Source organism: Pseudophryne corroboree, chromosome 1 (assembly GCF_028390025.1).
Source record: "Pseudophryne corroboree isolate aPseCor3 chromosome 1, aPseCor3.hap2, whole genome shotgun sequence".
Classification (NCBI taxonomy): Eukaryota; Metazoa; Chordata; class Amphibia; order Anura; family Myobatrachidae; genus Pseudophryne; species Pseudophryne corroboree.
Window position 1 is genome coordinate 455,165,216 of NC_086444.1, and position 26,660 is coordinate 455,191,875.

A 26,660-nucleotide genomic window follows, 5' to 3' on the forward strand; every position below is an offset into this window, starting at 1 on the left:
TAAGGACCAGGTTTAAACTGTTGTACCTACCACTTTGCTGTTATAGCCATGTGTGCTTATGTCCTCAGGCCAACAATGAGAAGTAAGACATTACCATGATTTAGGAAAGCAGTTGAATACTTGACCAAATGCATGGTTTTTATCTATAACCTGGGTAGGGACTAGTTTATCTAAACCGTACTGTGTGTTTCTAGAGTTGCTTCTATATTGTTTGCTGTATATAAATTGTATCACTGACGACTGCAAGTCAGTGTGTTCAGAACTGAAGCCTTGTGTTGGTACCAACCACACATACACTGGCAGTACTCTTTGTATTTGTGTGTAGATAAATCGTTTGGATTGTGAAACTCCAGACCTCACAATTATTTTACTTTAATATTTCCCACATACTACCAAAGGCTAACCATTCAAAATAAGTCAATATTGTCTAGGCAGGCTCAGACAGACAAATATAAAAGGATCCAAAAGAAATCCTAATTATATATTCCCATTGCTGAATGAAGATTAATATACCATACAATGTTACAAAACAACAACAATGGGGCATGGAATAGTGCATGAAACATAAAAACCAAAACGTTGTTTTAAATAAATGTATGAACCAGAATAACGTAATTAACATGCTCATCAAAGACAATGTTTCGGGAGCTCCACTGGGACACTGGAGTTAAACAGATGGTTGCATTGTTATAGAAAATTCGGTTGGCCAAGAACTCCTTCTGAGGTCAGATAAGAATACATAGGCTTAACAGGCATATTACTACATTTTTAATATTGAGGCTTTTTTTTCATCTATATTATACTATGTTGATTATTTTTCTATACTTATAATATAGAGGCTATGTATATCAATATTAACAGTTTTCTTATTGTAATTATCTAATGAAAACATAGCGTTTATTAATATATGCTTTAATGATCCACATTATACAATAGTGGAGACTTTACATCTGTTTTTATTCTGACTGCTAAGCACAATTTCTGTTACTGACACCCACATTATACTGCACTCGTTACCCATAATAAAACTCTGTTGGAAGCAATGATGTAGGAATACATGCTATACAACGGAAGTGTGAGGACCCCTAATCGCAAATGGATAATCATCTCAAAAAATAATACTTACTAACAATTTAAAATGTTGCAAATGACCATTTCTTCTCCTATTGACATAAGTAGAAAAGTATGACGACGTTTCAGAGTCAATTTAGTGAAAGCTGGCATCCATAACTGTACAGTGTTTGGGCTTTAGAGTTGAAAAGGGAACACATAGGCAAAGTCAGTGTATATAGATCAGCACCATGATGATGCTTGTTCAAGGATAATGGGGGTAATTCCAAGTTGATCGCAGCAGGAAATGTTAGCAGTTGGGCAAAACCATGTGCACTGCAGGGGGGCAGATGTAACATTTGCAGAGTTAGATTTGGGTGGGTTATTTTGTTTCTGTGCAGGGTAAATACTGGCTGCTTTATTTTTACACTGCAATTTAGATTGCAGATTGAACTCACCACACCCAAATCTAACTCTCTTTGCACATGTTATATCTGCCCCCCCTGCAGTGCACATGGTTTTGCCCAACTGCTAAAAAATGTCCTGCTGCGATCAACTCAGAATTACCCCCAATATGCAGCATACAGCTATCTAGCTAAGAAGCACTGGTGACCAAACCTCCGACAACGCTAATATTCCCACACACTACCTAAACCTGTGCATTTAGACACATTGCTTTAACAGTAGACAAGTGGCTCAGTGTATTGCAAATAGGATTTTTGCTCTCCCAAGCAAAAGTTACTCTCGCACAGGGGGTAATGATCGTTCCTCTACAGCACGTACATATCAGACATGACCAGGACTGACAGTCAAGAGTTTTACCTACATTGGTATGCTTACCAGGGCTCCATGCTTTAAATGATGGTTTTTATTTTTTACTGTATAACCACTGGAGCTTACTCTTTTGTATATGTACACTCAATGAAAGCACTTCATTACATACATACTCTTTTGCATATTTGTACTTTCACAAACAGAGCTTCTCCCCCCGAAACACAAGAAACTATAAGGTATGTTTGTAGTGGATTTTTCATTGCAAAAGGAAGAGATATTTAAAACCACATTTTCACATTGTCAATTGTATCACTCTTTTCAATAACTGACTACATTAGTTGAGCACCCTTATTCAGAAGAGTAATGTACAAGCCATAGAGTGTGTGTACATTACACACCCACAACTTAAATGTTTAAGTGTATAATACAAAGGCTAAATGGTCTTCTACTTATCTGTGAAGAGACTTGTTGTTTCACCTGTATATTTGCTGTGTTTATCATTTATTTACTCTTCATATACTGTGCTTTGTGTATAAACCAGTTTTCCTTAGCAATATAACAAAGCATTGAACCAAGTTCTTCCTTCCAGCATACGTTTGTTTTCTAGTAATAGAAAGGAATGTAGACTCTTCTGCTTACAAGATAAGCAGTTCCTCTAACCTACTGGCTAAATGTGCAGTAACACACACACACACACACACACACACACACGCACACACACACCTTGAAAATATTCAGTTAAACCATACAAATGTTTTGGTAACTGTTTTTTTTTTATTTTGTAAAAAGGAAACCAAAAAGATATAAATATATTTGTACTGAAGTCCAGTAGAGTGCAGGAGTCTGTCTGACAGAGAGAAGTCCAGAGAGATCCCAGAAGACCATCTTACAATCATGATAGGTTGAAGATAACAGTAGACCACCCTAACACACTGTACAGACGAGAGTGAGTGCAGACTCTGCCAGACAGCAGAAAACAGAGGAGAAGATGATTTGTTTCTTATAAAAGGCAATCTGGCATTCCTATATGTCCAAGAATGAGATTGCTGGACAGAGAACAAGATCTGCAGCTGCAAACACAGCTCGAATAATGAGTGGAAAGTAAGGGGAGAAATCTTTACAAATAGATAAACCCAGTAATTTGAGAGACAGACATAAGTGGAGACACTGACAGCAAAGTGAAACTGATGCATATTAAATCATGTAAAGTACTTTGCAATTTCCAGTTTTCCTTGCCAACCAAATCTCGCACTACATGATGCAAAAGGTTATTTTCCTTGTCCAAAATTCCCTTTCATGTGGATCTTAATCCCAACTCCACATTTTGGTTATTTTTCTACCTGAATTTGCCACCCTCCGGTTACATGAAGTCCAGCTGTGTGATCTTTTGATTTTTCCTTTCCCAGTTCATTAAATTTTATGCAGCTTTTCAAAGCACAACAGTCTCTTCATTATCTCAGTCCATCTTGAAGTTGACATATATATAGCGAATGAATCGAAGTGATGCTATGAAGCTGACTGTTCCAAGCATGAGGAAGAAGACATATGCAGTAAGAAAAGAGTACCCAAAGAACTCTACAGTTTGAACGGCCCCAGACATGTTTGAACGACGCCAGTAGTAGAAGACAGAGTAAAAAAATATAAAAGCTCCAGTAGATCCTGTGCTCAAAACTGAACGCCACCACCAGCGATAATCTTCACCCGATAGCTGGAAGTAGGTCAATGCCACGGATATGCAGGCACCAACACTCAGCAGGATGGCAAATACAATGAACAGAATCCCATACAGTGTGTACTGCTCTCTTCCCCAGACAGTAGCAAAAATGTAATACAGCTCCACAGAAATTGCACTGTAAAGAGAAAAAAAATAAAAAAAAATCAATTAGTGAAAAGCACAAGACAATAGAAGGTGCAGTGTGGACAGATGGTAAAGTATTAAGTACAAGGAGATAGAATACAAACCAAAAGGGATAGAGCTAAAATGAAAAAAATAAAACAATTGACAAAAAAAAAAAAAGTGCAACATGCAGGTAGTAACATCACAGAGCATCAGATAAAATCACAGCAATCTGTCAGGGATACAATAAAGAAAAAGAGACAAAAAGCACAAATACCTGAACGGAAGGAATCCACCAATTGCCATGTGGACGGGAGCAGACTTATACCAGGGCTGACGAGGAATCTCTCGGGCAATGTTCTTAGTCCTACATGGAGCCTCAAAGTATCCTGATCTATTTTTACCGAAAATACCCCCAATTACAGTCAGTGGAAATCCAACCAACAGCCAGACAGTCAGGAGGAGGAGGATTGTGGTTGCTGGAAGAGCTTGGGTTGATCCATTGGCCCAATGAACTGAATTTACCACACTCCAGGTTAGGAAAAATGGTGCTGAGTACAAGACATTAGAAAACAGATTAAGATTTTACCTTGCATTACAATTTACAAGTGGGACTGAGTATTTAGAAAAGATGTGGATTGCACACAATTAGAGGAATAAAATGAGTGAAAAGTAATTAATTTAAAATAAGGTATTGCAGGGAGTCCACTACCTGAGAATAGGCTAGTAGTCAGTACAATGTTCCACACCCAACGATCTCCACCCATCTGCCGATAAAAATTACTAGACACATAGCCAGAAACACAACAAGTGAGTGCATACAGGAGGATAGCTGCTGAATTGATAGCACCATGTCTGTGCACATTGAACAGGCCCAGAAGAACCATGACTATAATACCTATGGAGAGAGAATAAGGGGAAAAACACATTAATAGTTCAGAACATAAAACAGAAACTGAAAATGCACATTTAAGTGAAAAAGCATATGCAGAGTTTGATTGTTACCTGTCCCCAGTGCAAGAAATTGGGAACCTACACCGAGAATTGCACATAGTAAACTTCGATATGGGGGAAAGCGGAAAACATCCGTGTGAATAATCTTCCATCCATTATCTCCCTGTTCCATGTCATCTGTTCCTTCCTCGTCTAAATTGTAACGTGCCATGTCACTCTTAAGAACACGCATGAGTATGATGACCACAAATCCCAGAAGCAAGAAAACAAGCACCATAGAATTAATAATGGAGAGCCAATGAATCTCCAAACTTTTCGGAAAGAAGCTGGAGTCTCTGAGACGGTCACCACGCCGCTCATAGGTCACAGTGGTTGGAAACCAACGCACACTGTACGTGTGTGTCAAGCTGAGAGGCTCTGCAACGTCATCCAAACTAAACGGTTTCACATCTCGGACGCTAACATTGGCAAATATAATACGGTCCTCATTATACTCAATGTTGAAGTCCAGATGAGACCACAAGCCAATTTTATGAGTATGTGGTAGGAATCCACTCTCCTCCATGTAGCCCACAAATCCACGAATTGGTATATCATCAAGCACAAACTCAAAATAGTAGAGTTCCTCAATGGCTTCGCGCAACTCCTCTACCTTAAAGAAAAAAAAAGAAAAAAAAGTTGTGTATGAATAAACCTTTAGACAAATAGAAATGTTCTTAAATGCAAGCACAGTGATTTTATTAGCACACTAACACACTGCAAACTCGCTATATTGTCTAACTACAGATATGTCCATTCTCATCCTACAGCCGTCAGCAGCTATTTGTGGCACGTCTGCCGCAAATAGGGTTGCCGCGCTTCTGTAGGAATGCATGGCGAGTACGCACTCTGCAGCTAGCTGCGACACAGTACGTATAGTTGCTCCCGAGATGCGTATGCACACAGTGACGAAAATAGGTAAGATCAGAAAGGACACATTTGTATACTCAGGAGCTACTGTATGCATGGAAGGCAAGAGTCTAGTATTTCTGAATGACTCAACAGGTAATGCCCCAAATTCATATTTTAAAATGTGTTGAAATATTGAACCCTTTCAAAAAAAGATCAGTCCTGACAATATTCATGCCTAGATTTGCATATTAAAATTAAGGAATAGGGTCCTAATTGTAATTTCTATCATGCATGGATGCCTGGGAGAGTTATTCAAGCCAAGTCTTACTTTGGTCTCTTTGAACCTTTTTTTTGGAGATGGGACAGTACTAAATTCAGTATTTGCAGTTGGTTTATCCAAACTATTTTAGAGCACAGGACATAGCAATGACTCTTAAGGGCCCTACACACCTAGCAACCCGCTGCTGAGCAGCCCGACGGCCAATACAGCAGACGGGCGACCCGGCGGCGGGGAGGGGAGTGAAGTTTCTTCACTCACCCAGTCACCCGTTTCCATAGCACTGCATGCTAATATGGACGAGATTGTCCATATCGGCATGCATGTTTAAACGAGCCGCCAACAGCGATGAACAAGCGCTGGGCCGCGCATCGTTTATCGCTAGTGCCTACACACTGAAAGATATGGACGTTACCTCGTTCATTAATGAGCGAGATCGTTCATATCTTTCACTGGTATCGACCAGTGTGTAGGGCCCATTAAGTTAAAATAAAAAATAAATAAAACTTTAAAACTTCAGAATTATTCCAGCTGCGTAATTGATGCTCATGGTAGTGTTGTTTTGATCTTTGTACCATTTTGGAAAATATTCACATAACATGACATTGAATGATTTACTGTATAGTGACTTCAAGTGATGTATAGATACAATTAAAAAACAAACAAAAAACAAACAAAAAAGAGGATTTTGGTACTTACCGATAAATCCATTTCTCTGAATCCTCTAGGGGACACTGGAGTCCTATACAGTAGGGGTGTGAAGCTTGCAACCGGAGGTGTGGCACAATCTAAAAATTAGCATTGTCTGCACAGCCGGCTCCTCCCCCTTCACATCCCTCCTCCCTCAGTTTGGAAAATTTGACTGAGAGAATAGGACATGATACTATAGCACCTGGCGAGGAACCGAACAACATGTCAAACAGTATCCAAGAAACGGTTAACCGAAAAACGAACGCTGTTTGTACGAACTGTTTAAACAAGAACTTCTAACACAGCAGGCTGACAGCACCGAGGCGGGCGTCCAGTGTCCCCTAGAGGATTCAGAGAAATGGATTTATCGGTAAGTACCAAAATCCTCTTTTCTCTTTCATCCACTAGGGGACACTGGAGCATCCATTTACATTAGGGGACGTCCCAAAGTTATCCCCAAGGGAGGGAGTGCTGTCGGTGGCCTGCAAAACTAAACATCCGAACTTAGAGTCTCCAGACGCAAAGTTATCAAACCTGTAATAATTCGTGAACGTGTGGGCTAAAGACCACGTTGCCACTCTGCAAAGTTGAGTAGTGGAAGCACCTCTGGCATCCGCCCATGAGGCCCCCCCTGATCGGGTGGTAGGAGCACCCGCCTGAACCGAAACCTGTGTTACAGGAAATATAAGCTTGCCGAACGGCAAGTCAAATTCGTCTAGACAAAGACTGCATAGGTGCAGGCCAAAACTTCCTTGGCCCATCTAAAAACAAAACAAATGGTCCGACCTTCGGAAAAGTCGATGTAACCTACACGTATACCCCTAAAAGCTCGGACAACATGCAAAGACACGTCCCCATCTGCAAGACACTAGGAAGAGGGGACCATGCATGGCTGGTTTACGTGAACCCCCGAAACAAACTTAGGAAGGAAATCTGTTCCTGTACGGAATTCAGTCTTATCCGCATGAAACATGAAAAAGGGACGTCTACCCTATAAGGCTCCCAACTCATAAACCCGCCTGGCCGAAACCAAGGCAAGCAATAATGTGATCTCCCAAGAGAGATATTTCAGGTCGTTCTTGCAAACGGCTCAAAAGTTGTAGTTCTCAAAAATTCCCATTCCATAATTAAGTCCCCCGGCGCAGTGGGAGGACGAAAAGGGGAACGTATGCTCAGAACCCCCAGTAAAAAAGGTTTGACCTCTGGCAAGGATGCCAACCGCCGTAGAAATAGGATGGAGAGAGCCGAAAGTTGAACCTTCAGAACGCCCAGTATCAGTTCTACCTCTAGACCGGCCTGAAGGAAAATAGAAGTCTGGATAAGTGGAAGTTCGTCGAATTCCACCCACGTACTTGACACCAGGCCATATATCTCTTCCAATCTATGTAGTAGTACATGATTGTGACCAGCTACCTAGCGACAAACATCGTAGAAATGGCCGTTCTTGGTATCTCTCTGTCTCTTAAGATCCGGGTTTCAAGAGCCACGCCGTTAAACGCGACCTGTGCAGGACTGGGTGTTGAAACGGTCCCTGAGATAACAGGTCCTCCCTCCGAGGCCACCGCCAAGGATCTTCCCCTACTAATCCTTGCAGTTCTGAGTACAACTGCGGGACCAGTCTGGTGCGATCAGGATCGCCCACATTCGTTCTCATTTCAACCCTTTCGGAAACCTGGGTATGAGTGGGAAAGGAGGAAAAAATGTAAACCCTCCTGCAACACCAAGGAAGCGTTAATGCGTCCACTCCTTCTGCTGCTGGATTCCTTGCCCTGGACACATATCTGGGCAGCTGATGGTTTTGTCAAGACGTCATTAGGTCCACTTGAGGTAGACCCCATCTCCATACCACAATGTCGAACATCCGTGTAGGCACCACTCTCCCGGATGCATGTCTTGGCGACATGAGAATCTGCTTTCCCAGTATTCATCCCCTGGAATGAACACTGCCGAGAGGATGATGCGTCGCCTTTCTGCCAACAACAAGAACCTTGTGTCAGGCCTTGGCACCTTCCTGCTCATTGTTCCTCCTTGACGGTTTAAGCAAGCCGTCGTCATGACATTGTCTGACCGTATCCTGACGTGTTGACCCATGACTAGGTCTTCAGCTAAGTACACCGCTCTCAGTTCGAGAATGTTTATGGGCAGGCTGCTCTCCAGTAACGTCCATCTGCCCTGAAACTGATGTTTCTCTAAGACGACACCCAAACCTCTGAAACTGTGGTCTGTTGTCAGGATTCTCTAATCCCAAATGCCGAATCTCTTGCCAGCTGCGAGATTCCTATGTAACAACCACCAAATTAAGGAGGTTCGTATGCGCGGTGGAAACCAGATTCTTCGATATAGAAACCAGTGCGAACTTGCTCCCTAAGCAATGAGGTTTATCTGGAATTGTTGAAAATGAAGTCTGCCGTATTGGAGAGCCTCGAACGATGCCACCATTGTCCCGAGAAGATGCACACAGAGGTGTAGCGAAACAGTGTGTGTGTCCGCAGTTCCTGAGCCACTAAGCTCTGCAGGACCGGGACCTTGCACTCTGGTAGGAACACTCCCAAGTGTACCGTGTCCAAGAGGAGACGGAGGATTGAATCTGTTGAGTTGGCATGAGGATGGGTTTCTGGAAATTTACAATCCACCCATGTTGCATGAGAAATAGATGAGATGTCTGAACATCCCTGATCAACTGTTCCCATGCCTTGATCCGGAGATCGTCTAGAGAAGGTACAATCGTGACACTCAACAAACTCCATCCTGCAACCATGATTGCCAGGGTCTTAGTAAAGATTTGTGATGATAGACCTAATGGCAAGGCCCAGAATTGGCAGCAATCCGTCACCAGTGCGAACCCTACTCAGCCTGGTGAGGAGCCCAGATTTGGATATGCAGACATGCATCCTGTATGCTTTCTGAGGGCAGTGAGGCAATCCCGTTTGAAACAAACTGACTGTGAGGTCTTTGTGAAAATCCAGTTTGTTGGGAGATTATGTTGTTTATGTAAAGGTCTGGTGAGGTTTTGGCCCAGATACCCCTAAAACCTTCCAGACGTGAGCCCCCCAACGGGGACCCCAGGTGAGCTGTTAGGCTGTCATGCCACGGTTTTGTCAGCAGGTTTATCCTGCTTTCTGGTTGCTGCCTGTGAGCGGCCTCTCCTCTGCCCCCACGTACTTGTGTACCGAAACCTCTTCCCCGGGCTCAAAAAGGACCGTGATCTAAATGAATGAAAAACTGGTCCCAAATAACCTCTCCGAACCTGTGGAGTGGTTCTTGTATAAGGCGTAGGCATAAAGGTGGACTTCCCTGCAGTAGCCTGCTAAATCCACTTGTCCAACTGTAGACCGAAAAGCATTTCACCCCCAAAGGGGGTGGATTCTACCTCCTTCATGGTGTCAGAGTCTCCCTGCCATTCTCTGAGCAATAAAATCCGTCTTACCGATATGGCCGATGCGGAGATGCGCGATGCTATCCTGCTAATACCCTTTGAGGCTTGACACAAGCATGAAACAGATTCATGACTGTGTTCCGCCCGTTGGGTAATCTTTCCTAAGCTATTTTTCCTCAATAGCCTGTACAATACGTCCAGACCATGCTCGGCCCTGTAGACCCAAGGTCAGATGATCGCAGGTTTCTGTGTTGCACCTGCTGCTACCAAAACTTTGCCTTGCAAAATCGTCACATTAAGTATTGGTAAGATTGTCTTCTTCGACAACCTTCCTAGGGAAGCATCCACTACTGGTGGGTTCTCCCACTTAACCATTACACCCATAGGCAGGGGATAAGTTACTTGAGCCCCCCCCCTTTTTTTTTTTTTGGAAATTGAAAATGTTTGTCAGGGGATTCCCAAGCCTCTTCCATTTGAAATTGGAGGGATTTAGGAATGGCAAACACTACTGAACGCGGCTTTTGGGATTCGAACAATTCGAATTCTTCTTCCATTACCGCTTCAAAGAAAGACTCAAGACCTGAGATTGCCGTGTCCTTTTCTGGAAAATCGGCGCTTAGGTTAGATTCAATGAACTCACCTTCCTCTGTATCAACGAGAAGACCCTCTTCCTCTTCCGGTATAATAGGAAGAGGTCTCTTAACTGCCTTGCGCACATTCGTTTCTGTATGTGTGGGTGGCATTAACCTGATGAGAAATTCCTCCACCAATCTTAGTTTTATTCTATTTGCAAAGTTGAGCGTGTTCCCTTCCTTCACGCTTTCTGCAACCGCAATCTGGTTTAGCGTGCTTGGCTGGTGCTTTTGACTGAAACAGCAGACACACACATATTTAGAATATTCAGCGGTACTTTCACCCTTTTAATTAGGTAGAGAAAGACCGTAGGGATGATGCAAACGATAGCCTTTACCTGGCCGGCTGTATCTTCAGAATTAAATTATTATTATTATCTTCAATATAACAGCCGTCTTACAACCCTTGCACCTCCAACTGTGAATCAGCTTTTATGAGTGGGGTTGATGTTCAGTTGCATCCCTTTATTTTCACAGGATCTTTTAAATAGAAGTCCTTGAAAATACAAAGCATAAAGATCTATGATTAATATACAGGAGGATCCTTTGCAGCAGCGACCACTATTCACCAGAAGAGGGAGCCAAATCCTCTGTACTTTTAACAAGCCAAATTTCTCATAAGTAGAGGGAGCACTCATATTTTAATATATGACCCCACCCCCTATTCTGACTGGCTGGACCTCATGTCCCCACGAAGAGGGGCGTGTTCTTGCCAACAGTGACGTTTGGTGCCTCTTAGTCCCGAAAAATGGCCGCATTTGAAAATTGTGTGACACATCAATTACATTTACAAAGGTACCCTGTGGCCGCCAGAGCCCCTAATGTCCCAGCGCTAGTTGGTTTACCTGCTCCACGTTAGGAAACGATGGAGCCCCTAGTCTGCCATGGCCGCCTGTCCTCGCAGCGCGTCCCACAGCGAGACGCCTCTGCTGCATGAGTCACCCTCCACCCCGCCGCTCACACAACACCGTCTCTCCTGATCTCCTCCATATGCTGCACCGCGGAGTTACCTCGCCGCGTGTGCAGCGTAGGAGCGGGAAGGGACGGCTGCAGCTGGCCGGGAGGCTGGAAGACTGTGACAGTGTCTCCGTGAGGCGGCTGCGGGAGGGGGATGATCGCATGTGCCTCGTTCTTACGTCCGCTCACTCCTGCTACCCCTGCTGCGGCTACACTGATCTCCCCACCGCTGTTAACAGGGGAGATCAGTGTGTAAAAAAAATTACGCAGCGCTCACTGAAGAGGGGATGCAGGGAGAGCTGGCTGGAGGTACTGGATAAAGCTGTGGAGGGAGGGAGAGTGGGGGACGCCGCGCTGCTATTATTGTAATAAATAGATGGCAGCAGCATGGTGCGGGGCTAAGAAACTAGGGCTTCTGTTACTAACAGTACTCACGACAACCTCTGAGTCCTCCTCCCGTTGAGAGATCTGGATCACTTTAGCTGGGATCCTTGTCTCTCCACACTGCAGACACTTGTCCTCCATTTACTAGGTGGACGGAGTCCTTTATTCTGTTAGTTAAGCCTGCACCCTCCTTCCATTTAGGTGGGATTGGGCATAGTCTTTTTTCCTGTGCTAAATCCTGCACCCTCCTTCCATTTAGGTGGGATTGGGCAGCTTTCCTTAGGAAAGGAGGGATTGGGCCAGTATAAAACAATACAAATTAAAAATATAAATAAATAAAATAATTAAATTGTCTTCATGGAGCAGGAGCTCCCATCTTGTGCTTCTTCCTCCTGGCACAATTTTCCAAACTGAGGGATGAGGGATGTGAAGGGGGAGGAGCCGGCTGTGCACACAATGCTAATTTTAGATTGTGCCACACCTCCGGTTGCAAGCTTCACACCCCTAATGTAAATGGATGCTCCAGTGTCCCCTAGTGCATGAAAGAGAAAAAAAAAAAAAAAACCACACACCTATAACCAATGCATATGAATGGACAAAAAAAATATAAGATTTTACTTACCGGTAAAGCTATTTCTCGTAGTCCGTAGTGGATGCTGGGGACCTCGTAAGGACTATGGGGAATAGACGGGCTCCGCAGGAGACATGGGCACTTTAAGAAAGAATTTAGATTCTGGTGTGCTCTGGCTCCTCCCTCTATGTCCCTCCTCCAGACCTCAGTTAGAGAAACTGTGCCCGGAAGAGCGGACAGTACAAGGAAAGGATTTTGGTAATCCAGGGCAAGATTCATACCAGCCACACCAATCACACCGTATAACTTGAGATAAACATACCCAGTCAACAGTATGAACAACAACAGAGCAACAGGTCAACCCTGATGCAACCATAACATAACCCTTATTTAAGCAATAACTATATACAAGCATTGCAGAAGAAGTCCGCACTTGGGACTACGAGAAAATAAGAATTTACTTACCGATAATTCTATTTCTCATAGTCCGTAGTGGATGCTGGGACTCCGTCAGGACCATGGGGAATAGCGGGCTCCGCAGGAGACAGGGCACATCTAAAAAAGCTTTTAGGTCACATGGTGCGTACTGGCTCCTCCCCCTATGACCCTCCTCCAAGCCTCAGTTAGGTACTGTGCCCGGACGAGCGTACACAATAAGGAAGGATCTTGAATCCCGGGTAAGACTCATACCAGCCACACCAATCACACCGTACAACTTGTGATCTGAACCCAGTTAACAGTATGATAACACAAACGAAGTAGCCTCTGAACAGATGGCTCACAACAACAGTAATAACCCGAATTTTGTAACAATAACTATGTACAAGCATTGCAGACAATCCGCACTTGGGATGGGCGCCCAGCATCTACTACGGACTATGAGAAATAGAATTATCGGTAAGTAAATTCTTATTTTCTCTAACGTCCTAGTGGATGCTGGGACTCCGTCAGGACCATGGGGATTATACCAAAGCTCCCAAACGGGCGGGAGAGTGCGGATGACTCTGCAGCACCGAATGAGAGAACTCCAGGTCCTCTTTAGCCAGAGTATCAAATTTGTAAAATTTTACAAACGTGTTCTCCCCTGACCACGTAGCTGCTCGGCAAAGTTGTAATGCCGAGACTCCTCGGGCAGCCGCCCAGGATGAGCCCACTTTCCTTGTGGAATGGGCCTTTACAGATTTAGGCTGTGGCAGGCCTGCCACAGAATGTGCAAGTTGGATTGTACTACATATCCAACGTGCAATCGTCTGTTTAGACGCAGGAGCACCCAACTTGTTGGGTGCATACAATGTAAACAACGAGTCAGATTTTCTGACTCCAGCTGTCCTTGAAATATATATTTTTAATGCTCTGACAACGTCCAGTAACTTGGAGTCCTCCAAGTCGCTAGTAGCCGCAGGCACCACAATAGGCTGGTTCAAGTGAAATGCCGAAACCACCTTAGGGAGAAATTGAGGACGTGTCCTCAATTCTGCCCTGTCCGAATGGAATATCAGATATGGGCTTTTGTATGACAAAGCTGCCAACTCCGAAACTCTCCTGGCTGAAGCCAGGGCCAACAGCATGGTTACCTTCCATGTAAGGTATTTTAAATCTACCGATTTTAAAGGCTCAAACCAATGAGATTTGAGAAAATTTAGAACCACGTTCAAATCCCACGGTGCCACTGGAGGCACTATTGGGGGTTGTATATGTAGTACACCTTTGACAAAAGTTTGTACTTCAGGCACTGACGCCAATTCCTTCTGGAAGAAAATTGATAAGGCCGAAATTTGAACTTTAATGGACCCCAATTTGAGGCCCATAGACAATCCTGCTTGCAGGAAATGTAAGAATCGACCCAATTGAAATTCTTCCGTTGGAGCCTTCTTGGCCTCACACCACGCAACATATTTTCTCCAAATGCGGTGATAATGTTGTGCGGTCACTTCTTTCCTGGCTTTAATTAAAGTAGGAATAACTTCCTCAGGAATGCCCTTCTCTTTTAGAATCCGGCGTTCAACCGCCATGCCGTCAAACGCAGCCGCGGTAAGACTTGGAACATACAAGGTCCCTGCTGAAGCAGATCCCTTCTTAGAGGTAGAGGCCACGGATCCTCCGTGAGCATCTCTTGAAGTTCCGGATACCAAGTCCTTCTTGGCCAGTCCGGAGCTACCAGTATTGTTCTTACTCCTCTTTTCCGTATAATTCTCAGTACCTTTGGTATGAGAGGCAGAGGAGGGAACACATACACTGACTGGTACACCCACGGTGTTACCAGAGCGTCCACAGCTATTGCCTGAGGGTCTCTTGACCTGGCGCAATACCTGTCCAATTTTTTGTTGAGGCGAGACGCCATCATGTCCACCTTTGGTTTTTCCCAACGGTTCACAATCATGTGGAAAACTTCTGGATGAAGTCCCCACTCTCCCGGGTGAAGGTCGTGTCTGCTGAGGAAATCTGCTTCCCAGTTGTCCACTCCCGGGATGAACACTGCTGACAGTGCTACGACATGATTCTCCGCCCAGCGCAGAATCCTTGCAGCTTCTGCCATTGCACTCCTGCTTCTCGTGCCGCCTTGTCGGTTTACGTGGGCGACTGCCGTGATGTTGTCGGACTGGATCAACACCGGCTGACCCTGAAGCAGCGATTTTGCCAGGCTTAGAGCATTGTAGATCGCTCTTAGCTCCAGTATATTTATGTGAAGAGACGTCTCCAGGTTTGACCACACGCCCTGGAAGTTTCTTCCCTTTGTGACTGCTCCCCAACCTCGTAGGCTGGCATCCGTAGTCACCAGGACCCAGTCCTGTATGCCGAATCTGCGGCCCACTAACAGATGGGCAGTCTGCAACCACCACAGGAGAGACAACCTTGTTCTCGGTGACAGTGTTATCCGCTGATGCATGTGCAGATGCGATCCGGACCATTTGTCCAGCAGATCCCACTGAAATGTTCGTGCATGGAATCTGCCGAATGGAATCGCTTCGTACGAAGCCACCATCTTTCCCAGGACTCTTGTGCATTGATGTACTGACACAGTTCCTGGTTTTAGGAGGTTCTTGACAAGTTCGGATAACTCCCTTGCTTTCTCTTCCGGGAGAAATACCTTTTTCTGAACCGTGTCCAGAATCATGCCCAGGAACAGCAGATGTGTTGTCGGGGTCAATTGAGATTTTGGAAGATTTAGAATCCACCCGTGTTGCTGAAGCACTACTTGTGTTAGCGCTACACCGACTTCCAGCTGTTCTCTGGACTTTGCCCTTATCAGGAGATCGTCCAAGTAAGGGATAATTAATACGCCTTTTCTTCGTAGAAGAACCATCATTTCGGTCATTACCTTGGTAAAGACCCGAGGGGCCGTGGACAACCCAAACGGCAGCGTTTGAAACTGATAATGACAGTCTTGTATCACGAACCTGAGATACCCTTGGTGTGAGGGGTAAATCGGGACATGTAGATAAGCATCTTTTATGTCCAAGGACACCATGAAGTCTCCTTCTTCCAGATTCGCTATCACTGCTCTGAGTGACTCCATCTTGAACTTGAATTTCTTTATGTACAGGTTCAAGGATTTCAGATTTAGAATAGGCCTTACCGAACCGTCCGGTTTCGGTACCACAAATAGTGTGGAATAATACCCCTTTCCCTGTTGTAGGAGGGGTACCTTGACTATCACCTGCTGAGAATACAGCTTGTGAATGGCTTCCAAAACCGACGTCCTTTCTGAGGGAGACGTTGGTAAAGCAGACTTTAGGAACCGGCGAGGGGGAGACCTTTCGAACTCCAGCATGTAACCCTGAGATACTATCTGCAGGACCCACGGGTCCACTTGTGAGTGAACCCATTGATTGCTGAAAATCTTGAGTCGACCCCCCACCGTTCCTGAGTCCGCTTGTAAAGCCCCAGCGTCATGCTGATGGCTTTGTAGAAGCCGGGGCGGGCTTCTGTTCCTGGGCAGGGGCTGCTTGCTGCCCTTTCTTACCCTTTCCTCTGCCTCGCGGCAGATAAGACTGTCCTTTTGGTCGCTTTTTATAGGAGCGAAAGGACTGCGGCTGAAAAGACGGTGTCTTTTTCTGTTGGGAGGGGGTCTGAGGTAAAAAAGTGGATTTGCCGGCAGTTGCCGTGGCCACCAGGTCCGAAAGACCGACCCCAAACAATTCCTCTCCTTTATATGGCAATACTTCCATATGCCTCTTGGAATCCGCATCACCTGACCACTGTCGCGTCCATAAACTTCTTCTGGCAGATATGGACATCGCGCTTACTCTTGATGCTAGAGTACAAACATCCCTCTGAGCATCTCGCATATAAAGGAAAGCATCCTTTAATTTCTCTAGAGTCAATAAAATACTGTCCCTATCCAGGGTATCAATATTTTCAGTCAGAGAATCCAACCACACTACCCCAGCACTGCACATCCAGGCTGAGGCTATTGCCGGTCGCAGTATAACACCAGTATGTGTGTATATACTCTTCAGTGTAGTTTCCAGCCTCCTATCTGCTGGATCCTTGAGGGCGGCCGTATCAGGAGACGGCAACGCCACTTGCTTTGATAAACGTGTGAGCGCCTTATCCACCCTAGGGGGTGTTTCCCAGCGCGCCCTAACCTCTGGTGGGAAAGGGTATAATGCCAATAACTTCTTGGAAATTAGCAGTTTTCTATCGGGGTTAACCCACGCTTCATCACACACGTCATTCAATTCCTCTGATTCTGGAAAAAATACAGGTAGTTTTTTCACCCCCCACATAATACCCCTTTTTGAGGTACCAGCAGTATCAGAGATCTGCAAAGCCTCCTTCATTGCCGTGATCATATAACGTGTGGCCCTATTGGAAAATACGTTTGTTTCTTCACCGTCGACACTAGATTCATCTGTGTCGGTACCCGTGTCGACTGACTGAGGTAAAGGACGTTTTACAGCCCCTGACGGTGTCTGAGACGCCTGAACCGGTACTAACTGGTTTGCCGGGCGTCTTATTTCGTCAACTGACTTTTGTAATGTGCTGACATTATCACGTAATTCCATAACTAAAGCCATCCATTCCGGTGTCGACTCCCTAGGGGGTGACATTACCATCATCGGCAATTGCTCTGCCTCCACACCAACATCGTCCTCATACATGTCGACACACACGTACCGACACACAGCAGCCACACAGGGAATGCTCTAATCGAAGACAGGACCCCCTAGCCCTTTGGGGAGACAGAGGGAGAGTTTGCCAGCACACACCAAAAGCGCTATAAATGTATATAAACAACCCTAGAAGGTGTTGTTTACTATATATGCGCTCTTAATATATAAATATCGCCAATTTATGCCCCCCTTCTCTTTGTTACCCTGTTTCTGTAGTGCAGTGCAGGGGAGAGACCTGGGAGCCTTCCTCACCAGCGGAGCTGAGCAGGAAAATGGCGCTGAGTGCTGAGGAGAATAAGCTCCGCCCCTTTTTCGGCGGGCTTTTCCCCGGTTTTTAAGAAACTGGCCTGGGTTAAAATACATACATATAGCCTTAATGGCCATATGTGATGTATTTATTTTGCCAGTAAAGGTAATTATATTGCTGCCCAGGGCGCCCCCAGCAGCGCCCTGCACCCTCCGTGACTGAGTCAGTGAGCCGTGTGACAACAATGGCGCACAGCTGCCGTGCTGTGCGCTACCTTCAAGAAGACTGAGGAGTCTTCTGCCGCCTGCTTTCGGGACCTCCGTTCTGCCGTCTCTTCAGCGTCTGTAAGGGGGATCGGCGGCGCGGCTCCGGGACGAACCCCAGGCTGACCTGTGTTCCGACTCCCTCTGGAGCTAAGTGTCCAGTAGCCTAAGACTCCAATCCATCCTGCACGCAGGTGAGTTGGAAATCTCTCCCCTAAGTCCCTCGATGCAGTGATCCTGTTGCCAGCAGGAATCACTGAGATTGAAACCTAAAAAAAAACTTTTCTAAACAGCTCTTTAGGAGAGCCACCTAGATTGCACCCTCTCGGACGGGCACAAAAACCTAACTGAGGCTTGGAGGAGGGTCATAGGGGGAGGAGCCAGTACGCACCATGTGACCTAAAAGCTTTTTTAGATGTGCCCTGTCTCCTGCGGAGCCCGCTATTCCCCATGGTCCTGACGGAGTCCCAGCATCCACTAGGACGTTAGAGAAATAGATTTACCGGTTATTTTCTCTAACGTCTTAGTGGATGCTGGGGACTCCGTAAGGACCATGGGGATTATACCAAAGCTCCCAAACGGGCGGGAGAGTGCGGATGACTCTGCAGCACTGATTGAGCAAACACAAGGTCCTCCTCGGCCAGGGTATCAAACTTGTATAACTCTGCAAAAATGTTTGAACCTGACCAAGTAGCCGCTCGGCAAAGTTGTAATGCCGAGACCCCTCGGGCAGCCGCCCAAGAAGAGCCCACCTTCCTAGTGGAATGGGCCTTAACTGATTTTGGCAGCGGCAATCCAGCCTCCGAATGAGCTTGCTGAATCGTGTTACAGATCCAGCGAGCAATAGTCTGCTTTGAAGCAGGAGCACCAAGCTTGTTGGAAGCATACAGGATAAACAAAGACTCTGTTTTCCTGACCCTAGCCGTTCTGGCTACATAAACCTTCAAAGCCCTGACTACATCAAGCAACTCGGAATCCTCCCAGTCCGTAGTAGCCACAGGCACCACAATAGGTTGGTTTATATGAAAGGATGTAAGCACTTTCGCCAGAAATTGTGGACGGGTCCGCAATTCTGCTCTATCCGCATGGAAAACCAGATAGGGGCTTTTATGTGACAAAGCCGCCAACTCTGACACACGCCTAGCCGAAGCCAAGGCTAATAGCATGACCACCTTCCACGTGAGATATTTCCACTCCACCGTTTTGAGTGGTTCAAACCAGTGGGATTTCAGGAAACTCAACACCACGTTAAGATCCCAAGGTGCCACTGGAGGCACAAAAGGGGGCTGAATATGCAGCACTCCCTTAACAAACGTCTGAACGTCAGGTAGAGAAGTCAACTCCTTTTGAAAGAAAATGGAAAGGGCCGAAATCTGGACCTTAATGGACCCAAATTTTAGGCCCAAATTCACTCCTGACTGTAGGAAGTGAAGGAAACGGCCCAGCTGGAATTCCTCCGTAGGGGCATTCCTGGCCTCACACCAAGCAACATATTTTCGCCATATACGGTGATAATGTTGAGCTGTCACGTCCTTCCTAGCCTTTATCAGCGTAGGAATGACCTCCTCCGGAATGCCTTTCTCCGCTAGGATCCGGCGTTCAACCGCCATGCCGTCAAACGCAGCCGCGGTAAGTCTTGGAACAGACAGGGCCCCTGTAGCAACAAGTCCTGTCTTAGAGGAAGAGGCCACGGGTCCTCTGTGAGCATTTCTTGCAGATCTGGATACCAAGTCCTTCGTGGCCAATCTGGAACAATGAGTATCGTTCTCACTCCTCTTTTTCTTATTATTCTCAGCACTTTGGGTATGAGAGGAAGAGGAGGAAATACATAGACCGACTGGAACACCCACGGTGTCACCAGGGCGACTACAGCTATCGCCTGAGGGTCTCTTGACCTGGCGCAATACCTCTGTAGTTTTTTGTTGAGGCGGGATGCCATCATGTCCACCTGTGGCAGTACCCACCGACTTGCAGTCTGTGCGAAGACTTCCTGATGAAGTCCCCACTCTCCCGGGTGGAGGTCGTGTCTGCTGAGGAAGTCTGCTTCCCAGTTGTCCACTTCCGGGATGAACACTGCTGACAGTGCGCTTACGTGATATTCCGCCCAGCGAAGAATTCTGGTGGCTTCCGCCATCGCTACCCTGCTCCTTGTCGGTTTACATGAGCCACTGCAGTGATGGTGTCTGACTGAATCAGAACCGTTTGGTCGCGAAGCAGGGTCTCCGCTTGACGTAGGGCGTTGCTCTGCAGCCACCACAGGAGAGACACCCTGGCCCTGGGGGATAGGGTGATTAACCGATGCATCTGAAGATGTGATCCGGACCACTTGTCTAGTAAGTCCCATTGAAAGGTCCTCGCATGGAACCTGCCGAAGGGAATGGCCTCGTATGATGCCACCATCCTTCCCAGGACTCGAGTGCAGTGATGCACTGACACCTGTTTTGGTTTTAATAGGTTCCTGACCAGTGTCATGAGCTCCTGAGCTCTCTCTATCGGGAGATAAACCCTTTTCTGATCTGTGTCTAGAATCATGCCTAGGAAAGGCAGACGAGCCGTAGGAATCAACTGCGACTTTGGAATATTTAGAATCCAGCCGTGTTGCTGTTACACTTCCAGAGAAAGTGCTACGCTGATCAGCAACTGCTCTCTTGATCCCGCTTTTATGAGGAGATCGTCCAAGTATGGGATAATTGCGACCCCTTGCTTCCGCAGGAGTACCATCATTTCCGCCATTACCTTGGTAAATATTCTCGGTGCCGTGGAGAGACCAAACGGCAACGTCTGAAATTGGTAATGACAATCCTGTACCACAAATCTGAGGTACGCCTGATGAGGTGGATAAATGGGGACATGAAGGTATGCATCCTTTATGTCCAGAGACACCATAAAATACCCCCCTTCCAGGCTTGCGACGACCGCTCTCAGCGATTCCATCTTGAACTTGAACCTTTTCAGGTATATGTTCAGGGATTTTAAATTCAATATGGGTCTGACTGAACCGTCCGGTTTCGGGACTACAACATGGTCGAATAATAACCCCCTCCTTGTTGAAGGAGGGGAACCTGGACCACCACCTGTTGAAGATACAATTTGTGAATTGCAGTTAACACTATTTCCCTCTCGTGGGGGGAAGCCGGCAGGGCCGTCGGTGAGGGGGCATCTCCTCAAAGTCCAGCTTGTATCCCTGAGACACAATATCTATTGCCCAGGGATCCAACAGGGAGTGAACCCACTTGTGGCTGAAATTTCGAAGACGTGCCCCCACCGGGCCTAGCTCCGCCTGTGGAGCCCCAGCGACATGCGGTGGATTTTGTAGAGGCCGGGGAGGACTTCTGTTCCTGGGAACTAGCTGTGTTGTGCAGCTTCTTTCCTCTGCCCCTGCCTCTGGCAAGAAAGGACGCACCTCGGACTTTCTTGTTTCTTTGTGATCGAAAGGACTGCATTTGATAATGTCGTGCTTTCCTAGGCTGTGCTTTAATATAAGGCAAAAGATCAGAATTACCAGCTATAGCTGTGGAGACCAGGTCCGAGATCCCTTCTCCACACAATCCTCAACCTTGTAAGGTAAACCTTCCATATGCCTCTTAAGTCGGCATTACCTTTCCATTGCAAGTTCCACAGGACACGTCAAGCAGAAATCGACATAGCGTTGACTCTAGAACCCAGTAGACTAATGTCTCTTTGGGCATGTTTTATATATATATCTAAGACAGCATCTTTTATATATCTATCTATATCTATATATACTAGGGTCTCAATCTCTGCTGATAAGGTATCTGTCCACGCTGCTACAGCGCTATAAACCCATGCCGACACAATCGCCGGTCTGAGTAGTGTACCAGAATGTGTGTAAATGGACTTCAAAGTACTTTTACTGCATGCTATCTGCAGGATCCCTGAGAATAGCTGTTAAGTCAGCGCTACCTTTTGGGCAAACGTGACACCCTAGGGGAAGATTCCCATCGTATCCTGGCCCTAGTAGGGAAAGGATACTCCCTGAGAATTCTTTGTGGGAAACTGCAGTCTCTTGTCTGGAGATTCACGCTCTTTTTCTTCATGAGAGGAGGGAAATTTACCTCAGCTTTCTTCCCCTTAAACAGGTGTACCCTTGTGTCAGGGACAGATGAGTCATCAGTGATATGCAAAACATTTTTTATTACAATAATCATATATTGAATACTTTCCTGCCATTTTGGCTGCAACTTTGCATTATCGTAGTCGACACTGGAGTCAGACTCTGTGTCGATATCAGTGTCTATTATTTTGGATAGTGAGCATTGAGAGACTCTGAAGGTCTCTGCGACATAGAGACAGACATGGGTAGATTCCCTATCTGTTCTCTAATCTTTTGTGCAATAAATTTACCTTAGCACTTAATTTCACATATCCAAACAGGTGTCGGCGTTGTCGACGGAGACACCACTCACACACACATTTGCTCCATCTCCTCCTTAGGGGAGCCTTTTACCTCGGACATGTCGACACACACGTACCGACACACCACACACTCAGGGAATGCTCATCTGAAGACAATTCCCCCACAAGGCCCTTTGGAGAGACAGAGAGAGAGTATGCCAGCACACCCCCCAGCGCTATAAACCCAGGAATAACAGTAACTTAATGTTAACCCAGTAGCTACTGTTTATATAGATTTTTGCGCCTAATTATGTGCCCCCCCCCCCCCCTCTCTTTTTACCCTTTTCTACCATGTATCTGCAGGGGAGAGCCTGGGGAGCTTCCTCTCAGCGGAGCTGTGGAGAAAAAATGGCGCAGGTGAGTGCTGAGGAAGAAGCCCCGCCCCCTCGACGGCGGGCTTCTGTCCCGCTTTAATATACATTTTCTTGGCGGGGGCTCATACATATATACAGTGCCCAACTGTATATATGAAACGAAATAGAGGAGATGGCGCCAAGGGAGTTATATCAACGCCCTACCTAAAAACGGACCCTTACAGTACTCTCCGGATAAATTACGTCAGATAACAAATACTAACATAAAAATTTATTAAAACAACATATAAACCCGACACAAATGTTCATAAGTAGACAGAGTTGATACATTTACATTTGTCGCACAATTTGAACAATCAGTTTGTAGTGATGAGGAAAAAGCGTAGATATATCACTACGATTTCCTCCTTCTCCTTATTGTAGATTCGGAGGTAACATCAGATAATAGATAGATAAATAACCCAACGCGTTTCGTCTTGTTCCAAGACTTCATCAGGGGTAAAATCTCTTCATTTCAGAACATATTGTCAGCACATAAAAGGTCATTCAAAGATGTATGAACAACGTTTCAATATTTCAATGGGACTTGATTGATACAGCGAGGACCATACCTCATATATCATCAGCTTGAGTCTGACATTCAGATATTCGAATATGGGGAAGATTCATATGTGTATAGAATCTAACTGGTTCACAAGCATAAGGAACCTCATCGGTCAGCAGCTTGAACCTGACACTCAGAGACTCAGGAGTGAAGGCAATTCAAATGGGTATTATGTCTAACCAATTTAGAACACGTGGTAGACCCTCCAGTAGTGCAGTGCTGACAGCCAAGTCTCTGTATATATGTGTACTTTTGCCAAACGAGTTCCATATGCTGCCCAGGGCGCCCCCCCCCCCTCCCCCTGCACCCTTACATTGACCGGAGTATGTGAGGTGTGTGGGAGCAATGGCGCACAGCTGCAGTGCTGTGCGTTACCTCAGTGGAGAACGGAGTCTTCTGCCGCCGATTTCGAAGTCTTCTTGCTTCTCATACTCACCCGGCTTCTGTCTTCCGGCTCTGCGAGGGGGACGGCGGCGCGGCTCTGGGATCGGACGACGAGGGTGAGATCCTGTGTACGATCCCTCTGGAGCTAATGGTGTCCAGTAGCCTAAGAAGCAGGACCTAGCTTCAGAGAGTAGGGCTGCTTCTCTCCCCTCTGTCCCACGATGCAGGGAGTCTGTTGCCAGCAGAGCTCCCTGAAAATAAAAAACCTAACAAAATACTTTCTCACAGCAAGCTCAGGAGAGCTCACTGAACAGCACCCAGCTCGTCCGGGCACAGTCTCAAACTGAGGTCTGGAGGAGGGACATAGAGGGAGGAGCCAGAGCACACCAGAATCTAAATTCTTTCTTAAAGTGCCCATGTCTCCTGCGGAGCCCGTCTATTCCCCATGGTCCTTAGGGAGTCCCCAGCATCCACTAGGACGTTAGAAAAAAATACATGTTTACTTACAAACAAAACAACATGTCCTCTATGTTACAATTCTGTTTTTGCACAAATTCAAGAGTTGTGTTATGTGAATATTTTCCAAAATGCTGGAAAGATACAAATTACGGAAGCATCCGATATCCCAGCTGTCGGGATCCCGACGCTCAGCATACCAGCGCCGGGATACAGACAACTATTCTCTCTCTCTTGTGGTGTCCAAGGCACCCCTGGAGGGAGAATAAATGGCGTGGAGCACCACCGTGCCCACAGTGAGGCGAGCGCAGCGAGCCCGCAAGGGGCCCTTTTGCACTTTCCCCGCTGCTGGCATTTCGGCGCCGGTATGCCAGGATCCCGACAGCCAGGATATCGTAGTAGACCCACAAAATACAACCACAACTAAATATCAAACAAAACACTTGGAATTATTTGTATGTATTTTAAAAATGAATACCAAATATTATATATTTTTTATTTTATTTTTTTTATTATTATTTTTCTTAAATAAGCTAACAGGTACTGTATGCAGAATGTGAACATTACAACTGTCGAATTTAACTGCTGAACATACATATGTTAAAGATACAACGATAAAAGAAACAATTTTACCAGTAAACAGAAAAATGTAAAAGTTGGAAAATTGCTTGAGGATCTAATATTTTTTCTTTTAACCAATGTTTTTCAATTCCACCGACAGTGTTGTGTAGTATATAGTAAGCACTTGCAAATTAATGTTGTTATTTTTTTGTGCCAGTGCATACCACAGAAGCAGTAATGTTGTGAAGATGCCAGGGCATGAAGTAAAGGGGTAATAGAAAGAAATATGAAAAGGCCTTTGTAAAGCTCAGAAAAAAAAAAAAACTAATTAATTTCCTAAAATTAAATAAACATCAACTTGCGCTTTGGTCTCCAAAAGAAGAATATCTCGCATTCTAAAGAGAGAAGAAGAAAATAATTTTTTTTTACCTGATGGACAGACAGCTTCAGCTCACAAAGAGTGTGTCTTTCCACATTATCTCGATAGGTGATCTTGTACATGGACTCTGCCATTCGGTCTCCATCCAGAACCTCTCCCAAGGTCAGGCTCTTGTGGCGGATTTGTGTGGGGGCACATACTGGCAGCTGATAGTAGTGATACGTTTCCTGTGGGTTGTGGTACGGTCCAACTTTATTCACATAGAGCATGACTGGATCACCTTGCTTGTACTGACTGCCCCCAGCTAATGTTGAAGGAACATAAAGCCACACACAAAGGAGGCCGAGAGAGTGCAGGAGACACATGTCTGGGAAGAGAGAGAAAATAGTGATATTTTACAGACAATTTTGTGAATATTTTCCAAAATAGTGGAAAGATAACTACCAAACCAAGATATCAAAACAGCCCATTTGGGGAAGGGATGGACATCAAATTCCAATGGGTTAATACCATCAATGTGTTTCTTGCGATGGTAATGTTTTTACCATTCGATGACAGCCATCAAATGGTGACGTAGCGATGGCCATTCAAGGTTTATGTATAGCTGAACAGTTATTTAGCATCTAGGACAGACATGGGTCGCTATTGCGCGTGCATGCACATGGTTTATGCACATATTATACCATCACAATGTTTTTTTCCCATCCAATTATTTTGATGAGATGACTAGTTAACATAAGTTTTGATGGTGGAAGCCCTGCCAATGTACATCCATAATTTGGGGGACTTGTTAGTGGCATACACGTACATGTGTAGAAAGTGGATATAGCAAGATATCCATCATGGCTTATAAAGAAGAGACTGACACATTGGTACTGCTAAGCTGTAGGGACACCGCCGCCCATTGCTAGCAGGAGCAGGCGGGGCGCAGCCCATTGCTTGCAATTTACTTTTGCCAGGCAACTTACTGAGGTGTCAACGCGTGTGACAGGGCGCCAGTGCGGAGGCAACAGCGGGTACAGCCCTATTGCCGGAGCTCTCCAGGAGTGTCAGCGCCGCTCGGCCAGCGGGATCACTTCCTTATTGCCGTCCCCTGTTGACCCCAGTGTTGTGGTAGCGCAGCCCGGTTGCTGGGCACACAGCGCCGCTGTGCTGCCCCCCTCCCGTGCTGCAAAGGGTGGTGGTACTGCCGGCCCCTCTCCTCCTGCCCGCTCTACGTCTCTGGGATAGTTCCTGAATCCTGACAGCATCAGCTACTTGGGACCTCCATCCCGTGACGTCAGCAGTGCCTGTAACCACAAATGCACACAGTCCCCGCCGCATCCCTGTCACTGGCCTTACACCACCTCAGCCTGTGTTGCGTCTGCACCGTGCGGTACCAGTCCTTATATATTACTGCTACCCGCTGCTGCTCTCCAGACAGAGGCTGCAGTGCGCAGGGGTCCTTCAGGCATTAGGCTAAACACCCCGAACACGTCAGCAGTCCGGGGATTGGGCTCGGAGGAGGCGGAGAGGCGGCGCTGGTG

General features: G+C 46.0%; 1 protein-coding gene and 1 long non-coding RNA gene across 2 annotated transcripts; one reads left to right on the top strand and one right to left on the bottom strand.

Moving 5' to 3' along the window:
• Positions 1-1,612: 1,612 nt before the first annotated feature.
• Positions 1,613-3,503, top strand: LOC134893044 (uncharacterized). Its single transcript, XR_010171633.1, has 2 exons — positions 1,613-2,060; positions 2,614-3,503. It is a non-coding gene; the product is annotated as an uncharacterized LOC134893044 (long non-coding RNA).
• Positions 2,577-26,646, bottom strand: TM9SF1 (transmembrane 9 superfamily member 1). The gene is made up of 6 exons (XM_063913653.1): positions 26,103-26,646; positions 25,185-25,501; positions 4,667-5,267; positions 4,374-4,559; positions 3,939-4,212; positions 2,577-3,674 (listed from the first exon to the last, which is right to left on the bottom strand). Exons 2-6 carry the CDS (start codon positions 25,497-25,499, stop codon positions 3,281-3,283), a joined length of 1,770 nt encoding a protein of 589 aa, XP_063769723.1. The 5' UTR covers positions 25,500-25,501; positions 26,103-26,646; the 3' UTR covers positions 2,577-3,280.
• Between the last annotated feature and the right edge of the window lie 14 nt (positions 26,647-26,660).